The sequence below is a fragment of the Dryobates pubescens genome, chromosome 25 (assembly GCF_014839835.1).
Source record: "Dryobates pubescens isolate bDryPub1 chromosome 25, bDryPub1.pri, whole genome shotgun sequence".
NCBI classification, from domain to species: Eukaryota; Metazoa; Chordata; class Aves; order Piciformes; family Picidae; genus Dryobates; species Dryobates pubescens.
The window spans coordinates 9,393,262-9,407,938 of NC_071636.1; the positions used below are offsets into that span (position 1 = coordinate 9,393,262).

Below are 14,677 nucleotides of genomic sequence, written 5' to 3' on the forward strand. Positions count from 1 at the left end.
TATAAAAGATTCACATAGGTTATACAACACCATTAAATTATTTTTGTAGTTTGAGTAGTATCCACTGAGGAAAGCAGAACTGTTTCCCTGAGGTCCATTTATCACTCTTTGCTACTAATTAGAAAACTGAAAATGCAATATGCATGACTCACATTATCAGTGTTGTCTTTGGACTGATGTATCATTCCTCCTGCTTCCTCAGGAACTTTTATTCATTTCCCAATTAATCTTTTGTCTTTTTGTTTTGTTTTGTTTTGTTTGGTTTTAAAGGTTTCTGACAGCTGTGACTCCATCTTCGTTAATGGCAAGGAAATGAAAAGCAAAGTGGATACTATTGTGAACTTCACTTATCAGCATTTTACCACCCAATTGGAAGTGACGGTCTGGGTTCCAAGGCTCCCGCTGCAGATAGAGATCTCTGATACAGAACTCAGCCAGATCAAAGGCTGGAGGATACCTGTCACCTCCAATAAAAGGTATGCTCACAGCACCAGCACAGTCCAGATACATGCCCAGGCCTCTGATTTTGCAACACAACAAATTTTTAGAGTGTTTCATGGAGTTCAAAGTCAACTGTTTGAAATTAGTTTTACAGTCTGTCTTAACCTTCGTCAAACCATCCAACAGTGACATCAGTTTTATCCCGTTTTATAGAGTTTATAGAGTATCTATAGAGTTTTAAACTCACTGGCTTTGCCTGGAGCATTGACCAGTTCCACATAATCTCAGGAAAGGTGTGATGTGCAAATCTGAGGAAAAGGACCTGGTCCTCTCTCATCCTGTATGGAACATTGGGTGTGTTCAATATTCAGTGCTTAAGTTTCTGTCTACAGTGCCAAATAAAATAGGGCCAGAGCATCAGGCACTGGGAGCTAGCAGCAGTCTTGGACTAGATCTTTAAAGGCCCCTTCCAGCCTAAATCATTCTATGACTGTTACTGCAGATGATGATTCAGTTCCTGCCACAGATGCACAGATCTGGCTGAAGCATTACTTAGATCTGAATTAGGCAAAAAAAACCCCAACCCACTATTGAAAACTGTGTCTTGCTGTATGGATTCTACCAGAAAAAATGCAGAGGAGGAAAAAAGGAGGGTGCAGGGGTTGGGGACCGAGTTCTGTCTCCATCATTCCCTACTGAAAATACTCATTCTACAATAGCTATCACTTGGACAATTTGAAAAATTAAGAACTTCCAGGACCACTGCTGTATTGGTGGATTTCAGGATGAGTTGAAATATACTACTAGAGAACAAGGATTGACACCAGTTCAGATTTATAATACGGTGCAAAAGCACTTCTGGCAGCAGTAACTGTAGTACTAAACACTGTGGCAGTTGTAGCTAAAGCACTTGATTTGCCCAGGAGAACATCTCGGCTATTGAAGAGCCTTAAAGAGCCCAAACAGACAGCAGTAGAGTAGAATGATCTAACACTTTATATGAAGGCATAAAACTAAGGGTAATAGGACAAAATTTACAGGATACTCAGAGAATGAACTCCAAAGAAGGAGACTGACTCACCTCTTGGCTATGTGGACATTTTTTCCTGGCTATGACAGAAGAGGTGGTGAGGATCCACACAGGACAAATTTGTGTTTACTTCAGTGATAAGGGCAAAGCTGCCAGTTGTGGCAGAAGAGCTATGCTAGGTGAGGAATGGACATATACTGGCTGCTAAAAATCTCACTTAACTCACCTTCTTCTGCCTGTAATGTACCTTGTAACACTCCCTTAGGCACAGCTCCTACTAAAACTAGTGGGGATTTTGCTGAGTAAATGGCTGCAGGATTAGGCTGTTGGTGTTTATTACAGGAGTAAACTTCCAGCAGCAAGCTCCATGAGTTAGACATGCAACTGTGGTTAATAGTCATGGACATTCTGACTTTAAACACATTACACACAGTATTGGAAATTTTCCCCCTGGTGTCTAGTTCTGATTTATTAGGGCCAGCTGAAATAAAGATAATGATCTGAGAGGCCGCTGTGTTTGCAAGCTGGCAAGTGGCACGAGTTCACTGATGCTCATATTGCATTTGAACTGCTGGCACATCTTCAGCAACCATTTTCAGTGAAGGGTGGAAGAGAAAGCAGGGACACTGTAACGTTCCCCAGAACTGCAGCTGTTAGTTTATGACATTGTGTGTCAACAGCACATGCCCCTGTGAGCGGGAAAGGATTCCACAAGAAATAAATTATCTCTTGTTTTATGGAACATTCATGCAGATCATTTTTAGCTTTGGAGGGGAATTCTGAATCAATAGTCAGTCCAGGACGAGCATTACTTATGCTCACTCTGACATTTACTTTGCACTTAAGGTTTTTACATTTAGATTTGGATGGGATTTACCTGAGATGTAGTGGTTTCTCCTTTTGGGTGTTTTGGATTTTTCTCTTTTTCAGTCTGCTTATACCTCCATCTCCATCACAGCTGCCTGTTTCTCACTGTCCTAAACATGGGGGAATTTTTATGATCAGTTTTTAAATGGTAGCCTGAAGCACACAAGACACTTGGACTGTAGTCAGGAGCTGCAGGTTAGTTTCCTGAATCCTCATTCAGTGATGGAGCCGGAAGGCCACACTTGATAACTCTGATAATTCTTCATGGTGTCTTCCTGGTGTAAGGATACAGCATGAGTGCTGGGAGGTGAGAAGCTTGTCTTGTGTGATAACTGAGAATGTGTTTGAAGGGGAGAAAGGAGAGTGCTGCAATCTTTAAGAAAAACTCCACATCCAAGCATTTCCCAGCAGGTGTGGTAGCCACAGCACTGTATTGGTTCAACCTCACTTTCACATAAGGAAGAGCCATTATTTGCAATAACTATGAGGTTTTTGATATATCCTTAAAAACCCTAATTTGCAAAGAAGAGGATATCTACCTCATGGAGTCTTTCAAAAGTTCCTGCAACAACTTAGGCAGACTTAAACTCAGATTCTGTTGCACATGGCCCACAAGTCAGCTGAAAGCAGTATCACAGTCCTCAGGAAGGATTGTCATGTGTCTTCATTCCTCACCTCACCACAGGCAGAACAATTTTCTGCTCTCCTCCTGTCCACTGGGGTTGGTATCACCACAACACTCCATTGGTCTTCTCAGCAAGAACTAAACATTGCTATAAAGTAATTCAATATGCAGAAGGTAAAACTTTGGAGCATTTCTTACAGGGATTATGCAGAGACACCTCATCTCCTCTGGCTCTCCCACTCCACTCTCTCATTCCCATGTGCTCAATGTGGCTCTGCTGGTTCAGTTGTCTGAGGGGCTGAGCCAGACAGCAGAAATATAACTGGCTTTACAATAATCTTTTAAACATGTTTATTGGTGCTGTCAACAAAAGAAAGGTTTGTGAAACTACTGCCTCAGCATGGCTGTTCTTCATTTGAATATAGATGCTTCTATTTTAGACCTGGAGAAGGGTTTATATGCCCTAAACCACATCTGTTCTTTCCAACTGTTGATCTAATGAAATTTGTTGCTTCTCCCTATAAACCCTGTCATGTTTGTAACTGTAAAATACATGTGATTACAGACATGTTGCTTACCTAACAGCCTGAATAATTTCCATGAAGCAATGAAAAGACATGGGCTTCCCAAACATTTTACAAACACCACAAGCCAAGCTCAGCTTGAGCCATGGAACCTGAACTGCTGTAAGAGCAGGAACTTTCTAGAGGAACAGGAATCACAACCTGGCTGCTTTCAGGGCAGAAACTGAAAAAATAATCAAAACAATACTAGTGTCCCCTGCACAATTTACCAGATCAGTCTGTAAATACATGCCAAACCTTGATTATCATCCCAAGGAGAAGCTGGTCTGTGGTGTCTGCTGCTGTGGATATGAAGAGCCTTCCTTTCCAGATGAAAGTCATCTCCATGGATCCACTCATGACTAATGCATGGTACATGGTCCTTGAGCTAGCATGGGCTGACAAAAACTCCCCTTCTGCAATGGGCCTCTGCAAACAAAAGTGTGGATTTAAATTAAAGTCAAATATTAAAATGTAGAAGAGGTCCAGGCAGACTCTGCTAGCCTAACAAGAACATTTATTTTGACTCCTCATGCATCTGCAATATCATTACTTTTCTGAAGTTCTGCACTGGCTCTATGCACATGCATTTACATGGGATGAGTGGCTTCAAGTTGCATTAATAGGAATTGCCCAGCTAAAGGTTCACAGAACAAGCTGGAAACTTCAGCAAATATTTGCAACTGCAGTAGCACATGTTTCCATGAGGCTCCTGGGGAGGCAGACATCACAGTGTGAGTCCAGCAGTGCTTCAGTTATCAGGCACATAGTTTACTGGACTTGTACCAGCATCACAATAGCTGTTAAAGACATTGCTAAGTCATACTGACTCCAAACCTTTGAGAAGCATAAACCTTCAAAACAGAACGAAGCCAGAAGTAGTATTGCTTGTGAGTGACAGTCTGTGGAACTGGTGGTTAATTAGGTGGTAGCTCTGCTTTAGTCCTGTCTAGCACTAGAGATGAAAGCAGGAAAAGTAGCCTAAGTTAAGTGTGGGAACAAGATTAAGTGCTCTGTGTGTGCCTCCACTCAGAAATAAAGCCATACTTTAAGGCAAACTAAATGAAACTGGATCCAAAGCATTCCATTTGTGAATAACAACATCTGCACAAAGCTGGAACACGCTGTAAATTCACTCCTTTAGTTAATTGACTTTAATGTCCTATGGAGACAAGGCCATAGAGATTTTTGTTAATAGGTAGACTGTATTTTCAAGCTCTGTAAAGACAGCAAATTGCATTTCTTCCCAAGCTGTGAGTGAAGCTATGTGCAGCTTGTTTCTGTAGCTTCCACTAAATCAACTTCTAGTGGCGTGCATTTCCTATCCAAAATAGATTTTTTTCCTGCAATTAGAGGTGTTGCAAATGTTTTTTGAATACATGGCTCTCTTCAATCAGTATTGCAAATTCAAACCCATCAAACCTGTTTTCTGTAGGGTTTTTCTTAACAGAAAATTAGCATCTGGCCCAAGAATGTGATGCCTGGATTGAGAGTGGTACGAATTAAAAGAGACATACTTAAACTGCTCACAGACAGTGTCTATAATATAAAGTTGACAGATCACTGATTAGATCAGTGCTAGCAGGCACCCTTGTAACAGGGCTGCTGTTTTAACTTGGCTCTCTGGCATAGGCTTCCTCCGTGTGAAATGTAAATTAAATGTAGTTCTGGCAACCCTGGTTCACTCGAGAAAAGCAAAAAATCTTCCAGTCAAGTTTGCCAAGCAGCAAGAAACAGGATAAAAAGGATCCTGAGAGCAATCCAGAGCTAACCTTGGCGATGTCCATGGGGGGAAAAAGCACAATATGCAGCGATAGCTTATATTCATGAGGATATGTCTTAAAAGGAAAATGAGCTCGCTGCTTAATGAAGGATTTTAAGCCTACTGAAAACACTGTAACAAGAAGTTTAAGACTCTAAAGGGAACTGTGCAATTCAGTCAATTGCAAACATTTTGTTGTGCCATGGAGACAAAACACTGAAATGCTCCGACTTACTGAATCACGGATTTGTGGCTTTGAAGTGGAAATTTGTTTAAGAAAAGAAGGAATCCGAGTCAGTAAAGCAGACTTGCAAAGCTTGTATTGAAAATCTAAACACCTCACTTTTCTCTTTGCACCGACATCAGAAAGTGCCTTGCCCCTTCTGTGCTTCAGGGATGCTTTTCTGATGTTCTGCATTTGCCTGCTACAGATAAATGTTTTTGTAAGGAAGTGAAGCCTTTACCTTTGTTTGTTAGCGACACCATAAAAAGAAAGAAAGGGTTGGACCTGAAGCATCTTTGTGTGGTTGGTTGTGCTGGCTGTTCATCCAGTCTTAAGCCTGGGTGCTCCCTCAATGCCCTTATGAAGACTCATTATTTCTGGTTATCCTTCCACAGCTCACATTGATGAGAGCTGTATGTCACTGAGCCTGAAAAGTTCTTTCCCTCAAACTTGTTTTGAATGTGTTTCTTCTTGAACAGCCCAGTAGTCTGAAGTTTTAAACACTGAAATTAGAAATAAACAAACACAAAATTAACTATGAGTAGCAGTAACACACTGAATCAGAGTAAAGCATCTGGTTATGTAATGTAAACCAGAACTGTGTGAAAAAATTCAGTCACTGTGAATGTTGAACACGTGAACACATTTCTTCAAGCTACAGAACACTGGTTCTGGGGCTCTTTTCCCATAAGCAAACTGGTTCTGGGGCTCTTTTCCCCAAAATCCCATCAGTACTCTGACCTGAAAAGCTGTGCACATTTTCTCTCCAATTCTGCACAGGTACTAATGTCACTCTTCTGTATTACTAAAAGAGGGTCAAATCCCAGAGTCTCAGAGCTAACCCTGGGTTTCCCAAAGACAGGATATTCGGAGCTGAGTTATGGTTTAGATGAGCTGAAGAGGGTCAGAACACAGGAATAAACTGAAAGTGGGAACACTAAGGAGTGCCTAAACTCTTTTCTAGGATTACAAAGCCAAAAGCAGCCTAAATATTCATGTGCCACATAAGCTCCATATATTCCCCCTTCTAATACTTGTGGCTCTTCTGCTGCCTGGCTGGATTCAGCTTACAGTCCAGTCTGACGTTTTTGTAGGGAAGGAGAGAACAATTTCAAGTTTCCCTCCAGTACCCAGCTAGTCTGATTCTGTACAACTAATTTGTGTGTGCACTGTAAATCCCATTTTAGAATCCTGTTCTTTTCTCAACAATTCAGTGGTTATTCAGTGATCTCTCGTTCAGCAACTGACGATTGACACTTTTGTTTTACGCACATAAAACCTAAAGGGTAGTACCCAATACCATTAACTTCAGGCATCAGCTAACAAGGGATGCATTGAAAATGTATTTCCAGTGTATTAGAGTCTGTAACACAGGACTTGCTGTCATTTTGAAGAGTGCAAGGGCTTTTCTTAGATAGGTTTTCAGCTTACGGTTTGCCAACTTTGTCATGAAGCAATTCATAACAAAAGCAATTCTGTTTTAAAATAGCTTCCCATAGCTGGTGTTTCAAAGGAGAAGATAAAGGACCACAGTAAACACAAAACTGCTTCCTAAAACACTGTGGAAAATAAGAGGCTTACCCTATGTTTCCCACTCTTGCTGTAGAGGTGGCTTCAGGCTCAATAAATAAGTAAAGGAAGGAGGCAAATTATTTCTCTGCAATGAATTCCACAGCAAGGGGGCATAATGAGTAAAAGTGTGACCCCCTTAGTGCTTAATACCTGACTGGAAAGAGATAAGAGAATCCATGTGATTGTCCCAAGGAAAAAGCAATAGGAAAACCAACCACAAACCAAACCAAACCAAACCAATTATGGGAAACTGGGTTTTAAACCAGCCAACATTCTGTGAGGCATGGCAGCACTGTGATACCTTACATAAAGCATGTTTTAAGCTGTTATATTGTTATGAGGTTTATTTTGCTATAGCCACAGACAGATAGAACACGTTATAGAAAGCATGTCTAATGCTGCAGGTGTTAGATGGAGTGAGCAGTAGCTTCACCAGCCTGGCATGGTGTAACCTGACCCCAGGTATCTTGAGTGGTAACCTAAGTGCCTCATTGGGGTTTTGGAAGGTCCCTGTAATCATTACTTGACAAATATAGCAGATACTTTCATGAACTCTGTGAGATTTCAGATGAAATCTTGGTATATTTCTCAGAGGCTTAATGAATGTATGCGTTAGAGATGTGGGATAATGTGGGGTGGCATTGCCTAACAGGGAATCTCACATATGTTACAGTAGCTTTGATGAGATAAACAACATGATACAAATGCTATGAACAAAAGTGAATAAAAGGATGCAGAAACATCCTCTCCTGTCTCTGTTGAGTTGCTGCAGGGCTTTGTTCTAGAACTGCCCTCTCATAAGCAATTGATGCCTCTTTCCTTTGCCCTCTGCATGACTCAACTGCAGCTTGGAGACAGGGGGAGCAAGTGTCTCATGGGTTTCACTGAAATCTCAGGAACAGCAGACATTTTCAGGCTTCTGGAAGGTCCCACTCAAAAAAATCAGTAACAGAAGTGCCAGTAAGCTTTAAATCCTACATCGCAAAAAAGCTGTACAAGCATCTCACCCAGGCTTAGTAATCCGCACATCCAAAAATCTGCTTTCCTCTTTCTCACACAGGAGCAGATGATGATAACATTAATGAAACTAAAAATACCATACAGCTGAAGCCCTGCAGTATTGTAGGGAGGTCATGGCAATGCAGATAACAAACCTGGATCTATTTACAGGCCCACCCGTGACAGTGAAGATGAAGAGGATGATGAGAAAAAAGGAAAAGGTTGCACTCTCCAGTATCAGCATGCCATGGTGCGAGTCCTCACACAGTTTGTAGCTGAATCCTCTGAGTTTGGAGGCCAGTTGACCTATATGCTAGGCTCTGAGTGGCAGTTTGACATCACTGACCTTGTGACTGATTTCATGAAGGTAGAAGAACCCAAGATTGCCAAGCTTCAAGATGGCCGAGTTCTGGTTGGTCGTGAGCATGGCATCACCACGGTCCAGGTACAGCACAACATGTATCTGCAGCTTCCACAGAGAGGATCCTGGATACAGACACACAAATTTACATGTTAAACATAAAAGGCAGCTTGAATGGGTTTTCATTTTTACTGTTTGTCACTTCCATAAAATATCTTCAGGTAAAACTTCTAAAGGGATTTATCCATATTAATGTGACTAGCAGCACAGTAGGACTTGCTGAACAGTGGAACAGGTTACATGTTGCATATAACTAGCTTCTTTTTATTTAAGTGGGACCTTGTGAACCTGACAAGAAATTTTACCCCAAATGCATAGACATTTTTATGTGCTTAAACGTCTTTGCAAAATTACCCATTTTGGGTTCACAAAATGAAGCACATTAAATGGACAGGGAAATGACCTTCACAAATCCTTCAGGATGGTCATATTCATAACCTGTCTATCTAACCTCATGGATATTTCTTAATAAAAATAAAGCAATTTAAGCACTGGGGCTCTTACTAACTACAAACATCTGCCATGTTCCAGTCCCACTAAATGTCCTTTGTAGTCAACACAAACAGGAGGTTTGGGTGCAACCTGATCTAGTTTCAGATGTCTCTGCTTAGTGCAAGAGTGTTGGACTAGATGACCTTTAACAGTTCCTTGCAACCCAAAGCATTCTATGATTCTATGTTAGAAACAAGGTCTTAGACCAAACTGACAGGTCTATTTTGGCACTGAAAAATGCAGCCAGGCAGCCAGTGGAATTTTCAAAGTCCTTTTGCAAATCTCCTTTTGATTTCATTCAGATGCTCTGTCCCTGCAAAGGCATCAAGCCAAGTTCCTATCAGCCAGGTTTTGTACACTTCTTTACTCCTTCACTGAGTTTCAGCAGTAATCAGTGCCCTCCACTGTGTCTTGTGCTATGCTGCTTTCACAGGAGGTTTTATAGATCACACAAAAATGGCTTTCTAAAAAACAAATCAAAACCAAACCCAAACCAAATCCAATCTGTTGAATTCAATCTATGCTCCATTGTTGAGATGAAGCTGCAGTTTTGAAGTGATTGCTTACTTCATTAAATTATTTGTGTGAATAAAGTAATTCAGCAGCAAATGAGTGCAATGTCTGGGGGGGAACATCAGTTATAGCTCATACAAGGATGTAACAAACCCAAGATTAATCTGAAGTATGATGCCAATTAGAGTCTAATCTTGCTTTACAGCTCAGGCTTTTGCTTTCTGTTTCAAGGTTCTATCACCTCTTTCGGATTCCATCTTGGCAGAGAAGACAGTGATAGTTCTAGATGACCGTGTGACCATCACAGATCTAGGGGTACAACTAGTTTCAGGCTTGTCTATCTCCTTACAAATCAGCAAAGGAAACAAGAGAGCCATCGTCTCTACCACCTCTGCGTATGATATCCTTCATACTCCCAAACAGGTACGACCCACGCTGCAGTGCAGAGAGGATTTGTTGCCTGTGCTTTGTCAGAAGTTAGAGAGAAGCTACTTGCCTTAAATTTTAGGCTGTGAGTACCGTGCATGACTTTGTGCAAAGCAGGAACTTCCCATAGCAAGTTGTCTCCTGGAGTACTGTGTCCAACTCTGGTGCCCTCTAAACAAGGAGGATTATGGACCTGATGGAGCAAGTCCAGAGGAGGGCCACAAATATAATTAGGAGGCTCGAGCACCTATCCTAAAAGGACAGGCTGAGGGAGTTGGGGTCATTCAGCCTGGAGAAGACAAGACTTCAAGAAGACCAAATAGCAGCCTTCTAGTAAATGAAGAGGGCCTACAAGAAAGCTGGAGAGGGACTGTTTACAAAGGCCTGCAGTGACAGGATGAGGGACAATGGTTTGAAATTAGAGAAGAGGAGACTTAGGTTGGATGTTAGGAGGAAGTTCTTTAACATGAGGGTAGTGGAACACTGGAGCAGGATGCCCAGGGAGAGAGTTGAGGCTCCAACCTTGAGGATGCTCAAGGTAAGGCTTGGCAGGTTTCTGGACAGCCTGATGTAATGGAGGAGGCCACAGCTCACCACAGGGGGGTTGGCATAGATGATCTGAAGAATCAAACAGCTTTGCATGAGATCACAGAATAAGTTACATCTATCTTTTTAATTGTATTTATTACAGAACTGAGACTATCTCTAGAGAAAGTGTAACAGCCCTTTCAGCACTAGCAATTTGCAGCAGAAAGGCAAATTGTTTTGGTCAAAATGCCTTTAAAATGGCAGGGGCTTGAGCGTTTCTGTAGCTCCTAGGAAAGATTACAATCACTCTTGCATATTTCACATAATCTTGTCTACTTGGAAGCATGACAGAAAATTCAGAACACTGCATTACTTCTTAACCTAGATTGTTTCAGTGGGCTGAAGGGGGGTCACTGTTGTGACACTTACAGCTCCACAGGCTATGTTAAATACAGCATTAGAACCACAGTATTACAGAAATACCCTATTAGAGGTCCTTGATAAAATGAAACAACCAGGACTTTGAAGATATGATTATGTTCATCAAGAACCCCTGGCATTCAAATGAGGCTTCTCACTTCAGACTGAAAACAAGAATTGTCAATTTTATTTGTCAGCACCTCTTATTAAGTTTAGATGACTGTCTTTGGTAATTCCTCAAGATAAGTGCCTGAGAGGGCTAGAAAGTACAGATCTGCAAGAGGAAAATGAGAAGCAGAGCAGACATTTTAGTTTTCTTGTTTTAAATGAAATAAGCTGAAGTCAAACTGTGTATTTATATTGCCAGGGTCAGACTCTGACACTGAGTGTCTGATCTGTGCTTTCTTACCTTACATAGTTAATTTTTTTCCTTCTTTTTTTTTTTTTTTTTCCCCCCCTCTCATCCCCCAGGAAGCCATAGTCAGTGCTTGGATTTTGTTCAGTGATGGGTCAGTGACACCATTAGATATCTACGACTCCAAGGACTTCTCAATCTCCATCACTTCACTGGATGAGATGGTAGTGTCTGCACCCCAAAGCCTTCAGTCCAGGTGGCCTGTGGTAGTGGCGGAAGGGAATGGACAAGGACCTCTGATTAAAATCGAAATGGTGATCAGCGAGCCGTGTCAGAAGACTAAGCGGAAGAGCATTCTGGCTGTTGGGAAAGGAAGTGTCAAAGTAAAGTTTGGGCAGAAAGATTCTGACCAAAAAGGAAGCACTAATGACATTGATGATGTGGATAGAGATTTTAAAAGCCATGCAAGCAATTCCATAGAGAAACCTGCAGAACAAGAGAGGACAGCACAAGAATGGTTCAAAAACCATGAGGACATATCCAGTCATGAGGACAATGCAAACAAAAGCACAACTTTCATATCTCCCATTGATCAGGAGTCCCTGGAGGATGGCCAGCTCCAAAATAACCCAACTGCCTTCACAGGTTTCCCTACACAAGTAGAAATACCAGGAGAAAACAATCCCAGTGATCTCACATTGACTTCAAGAGGATTAACAGATTTGGAGATTGGCATGTATGCCCTGCTCTGTGTTTTCTGCTTAGCAATCTTGGTCTTTTTGATTAACTGCGTGGCATTTGCTTGGAAGTACAGGCATAAAAGGTTTGCTGTAAGTGAGCAAGGCAACATCCCCCATTCCCATGACTGGGTCTGGCTTGGAAATGAGGTTGAACTGCTGGAAAACCCAGTTGACATTTCACTCCCATCAGAGGAGTGCACTACAATGATTGACAGAGGAATGCAGTTCGAAGAAAGCAACTTTCTTCTTAATGGGAGTTCTCAGAAGACTCTTCATAATCATATCCTCAGATCTTCTGAGTATCTTTGTGAAAAAGAAGTTAAAAGTGAACCTATAAATCCTTCTGGGCCAAAGCAGAAGCGAGTAAAGTTCACCTCATATACAACAATACTGCCAGAGGACGGAGGCCCCTACACCAACTCAATTCTCTTTGACAGTGATGACAATATTAAATGGGTATGCCAAGATATGAATCTTGGTGATTCCAAGGAACTTAGGGACTATATGGAAAGACTGCAAGACAATATGTAAAACTACTTTCTTATGTTTGTAATCACCTTTATGCCTTCTGTTTATGGATGGTGGAGCAGTCAGTCCAGTCAGCAATAGGAACAAGACAGTCCAACCTTGGAGTTACTGAGATGATAACCTGGTATCACTGAGCAGGTACAAGAGGCTGGCTGAGTTAAACCTGTTTCACCCCAAACCAGGATGTGCCCCAAAACCAGCTACCTGTAGGTGTTGGAGGTGTCACACACAATGGCTGTTTTTGTATACTGCCTGGTACTAGCAAAATGCTAATACAACTACGCTCAGACTCAGAGGAGACTTCATTTGTTTGTCATCTCTCATGGTAAATGGCAAATCAGAAAAAGAAAGGGAGATTTGTTTGCATTGATTTTTCTAGTCGTCGTCCTTTGTAAAGCACAGTGGACATTTCTTGCTTACAGCCTGCACCAAGGCTTACATTCAAAGGGAGCTGAACGAGTCGGATTTTATTGCCTATGTGCAATGCGGCCAAGTAGTCTTATTATTTTTTACAGATATGACCCCCCCCCCCCCCCCGTGGCTAATTTCTTTTCCTATTGTTTACAAATTCTATTTGATTTAGGGAACATTAAATATTTTCTTTGAAGGCTTTTTGTTTTGGTTTGGTTGTACCAAAGTGTAGTACAGTAATATTTATAATGAGTTAAGTTTTCGATTCGCCTGCATCAGCCCCTGGAGGATCCTCCTTCGTCACCGATTATCTTTTCCTTTCCATATGGGTATATTGGTCCTTAGTATTTGATACATAGAAAGGTATTAGAGCTCTTACTGGGAAAGGGTTGTATCTTCTTACAGGGAACTGTAAATACAATAATAAACCCTGGAAAATAAAAATCAAGCAGTAGCCCTGGGTTTACTTTTGTCATTGCTAATGTGAGAAAGTAACCTGCAACCAAACAGCACATACCGCAAAGGCAACACTTTGCTGAAATAGCAGCTCAGGAGACAGTACACATTACCAGGAGGAGAAAGTCAAATGTGGTATCAGAACATATAGAATAGGAAGGATATGTCCTAGCAAATAAGCAAAATCTCGGAGTCCCTGGTACTCTCTTTTAATTAGTACATCAATGGCAGACTTTAGCAGGACAACAAAGTCCTTGCTCAGTGGTTAGAGCCCAGACATCTCTGACCATAAGGCTCTCGTCACAGGGAAAAACCTTACTCTGTGTTTCATTAAAAAAAAAAAAAAAGGAAGGAGGAAAGAAAAGACAGCCTGGGCACATTAGAAAGTGACTATCTCAAATGTTAATGAGGAAAACATGCTGGAGAGTCAAAGCTGCCACTTTTTTGGTTTTGTGGGGTTTTTTTTACTTTTTTTTTTTTTTTTGTAACTGAAGGAAGACAGAGCTGAGTTGAAAATTACAGCTGGGGAAAAACACCTGAATCTACATAATCCTTAACAAAACCAGTAAAGCACATGGCGTTTGGATCTTGTGTTTGCTGCGCAGAATCCATCACAAGAACAACTGCCTTAGGTAGAAGGGCCATGAGGATGATCAGAGGGCTGGAGCACCTCTCCTATTGAGGACAAACTGAAAGAGTTGGGGCTGTTCAGTCTGGAGAAAAGGTGGCTGCAAGGTGACCTTATTGTGGCCTTCCAATATCTGAAGGGGGCGTACAAGAAGGCTAGGGAGGGACTTCTTAGGATATCAAATAGTGATAGGACTAGGGGGAATGGAATGAAGCTGGAGGTGGGGAGATTCAGACTGGATGTGAGGAAGAAGTTCTTCACCACGAGAGTGGTGAAACCCTGGAATGGGTTGTCCAGGGAGGTGTTTAAGACCAGGCTGGATGAGGCTCTGGCCAGCCTGATCTAGTGTGAAGCGTCCCTGCCCGTGGCAGGGGGGTTGGAACTAGATGATCTTTTTGGTGCCTTCCAACCCTGACCGATTCTATGATTCCAGGTACAGCAGTTCCCAACTTTTAGGTAGATCAGGACAGGAGTTAAATTGTGTAAGTCAGGTCTGGTATTAGAACACACCAGACAACCTTGACTATGAGGAAATCTGCATTTGGATCCTTATCCACAGCTGGGAACATGTTTAATATAACTGCTACAAAACACAAGAATTTTAATGGGGAGATTAGAAAGTGAGGACACCAGGCTTATATAAGTGATTAGAGACTTAGGTTTGCTGGCACTGAACT

The 14,677-nt window shown here is 41.7% G+C and overlaps 1 protein-coding gene across 2 annotated transcripts in view; it reads left to right on the forward strand.

Annotated features, from left to right (window-relative positions):
• The window catches only part of TMEM132B (transmembrane protein 132B), a 260,331-nt gene extending 247,296 nt beyond the window's left edge, over nucleotides 1-13,035 (forward strand). For both annotated transcript variants that reach the window (XM_054173165.1, XM_054173164.1), the window contains exons 6-9: nucleotides 271-476; nucleotides 8,254-8,527; nucleotides 9,740-9,931; nucleotides 11,354-13,035. In XM_054173165.1, the coding sequence (XP_054029140.1) occupies nucleotides 271-476; nucleotides 8,254-8,527; nucleotides 9,740-9,931; nucleotides 11,354-12,508 (1,827 nt within the window). In that variant the 3' untranslated portion in view covers nucleotides 12,509-13,035. The remainder of the gene's footprint in view (nucleotides 1-270; nucleotides 477-8,253; nucleotides 8,528-9,739; nucleotides 9,932-11,353) is intronic.
• The last annotated feature ends 1,642 nt before the right edge of the window (nucleotides 13,036-14,677 follow it).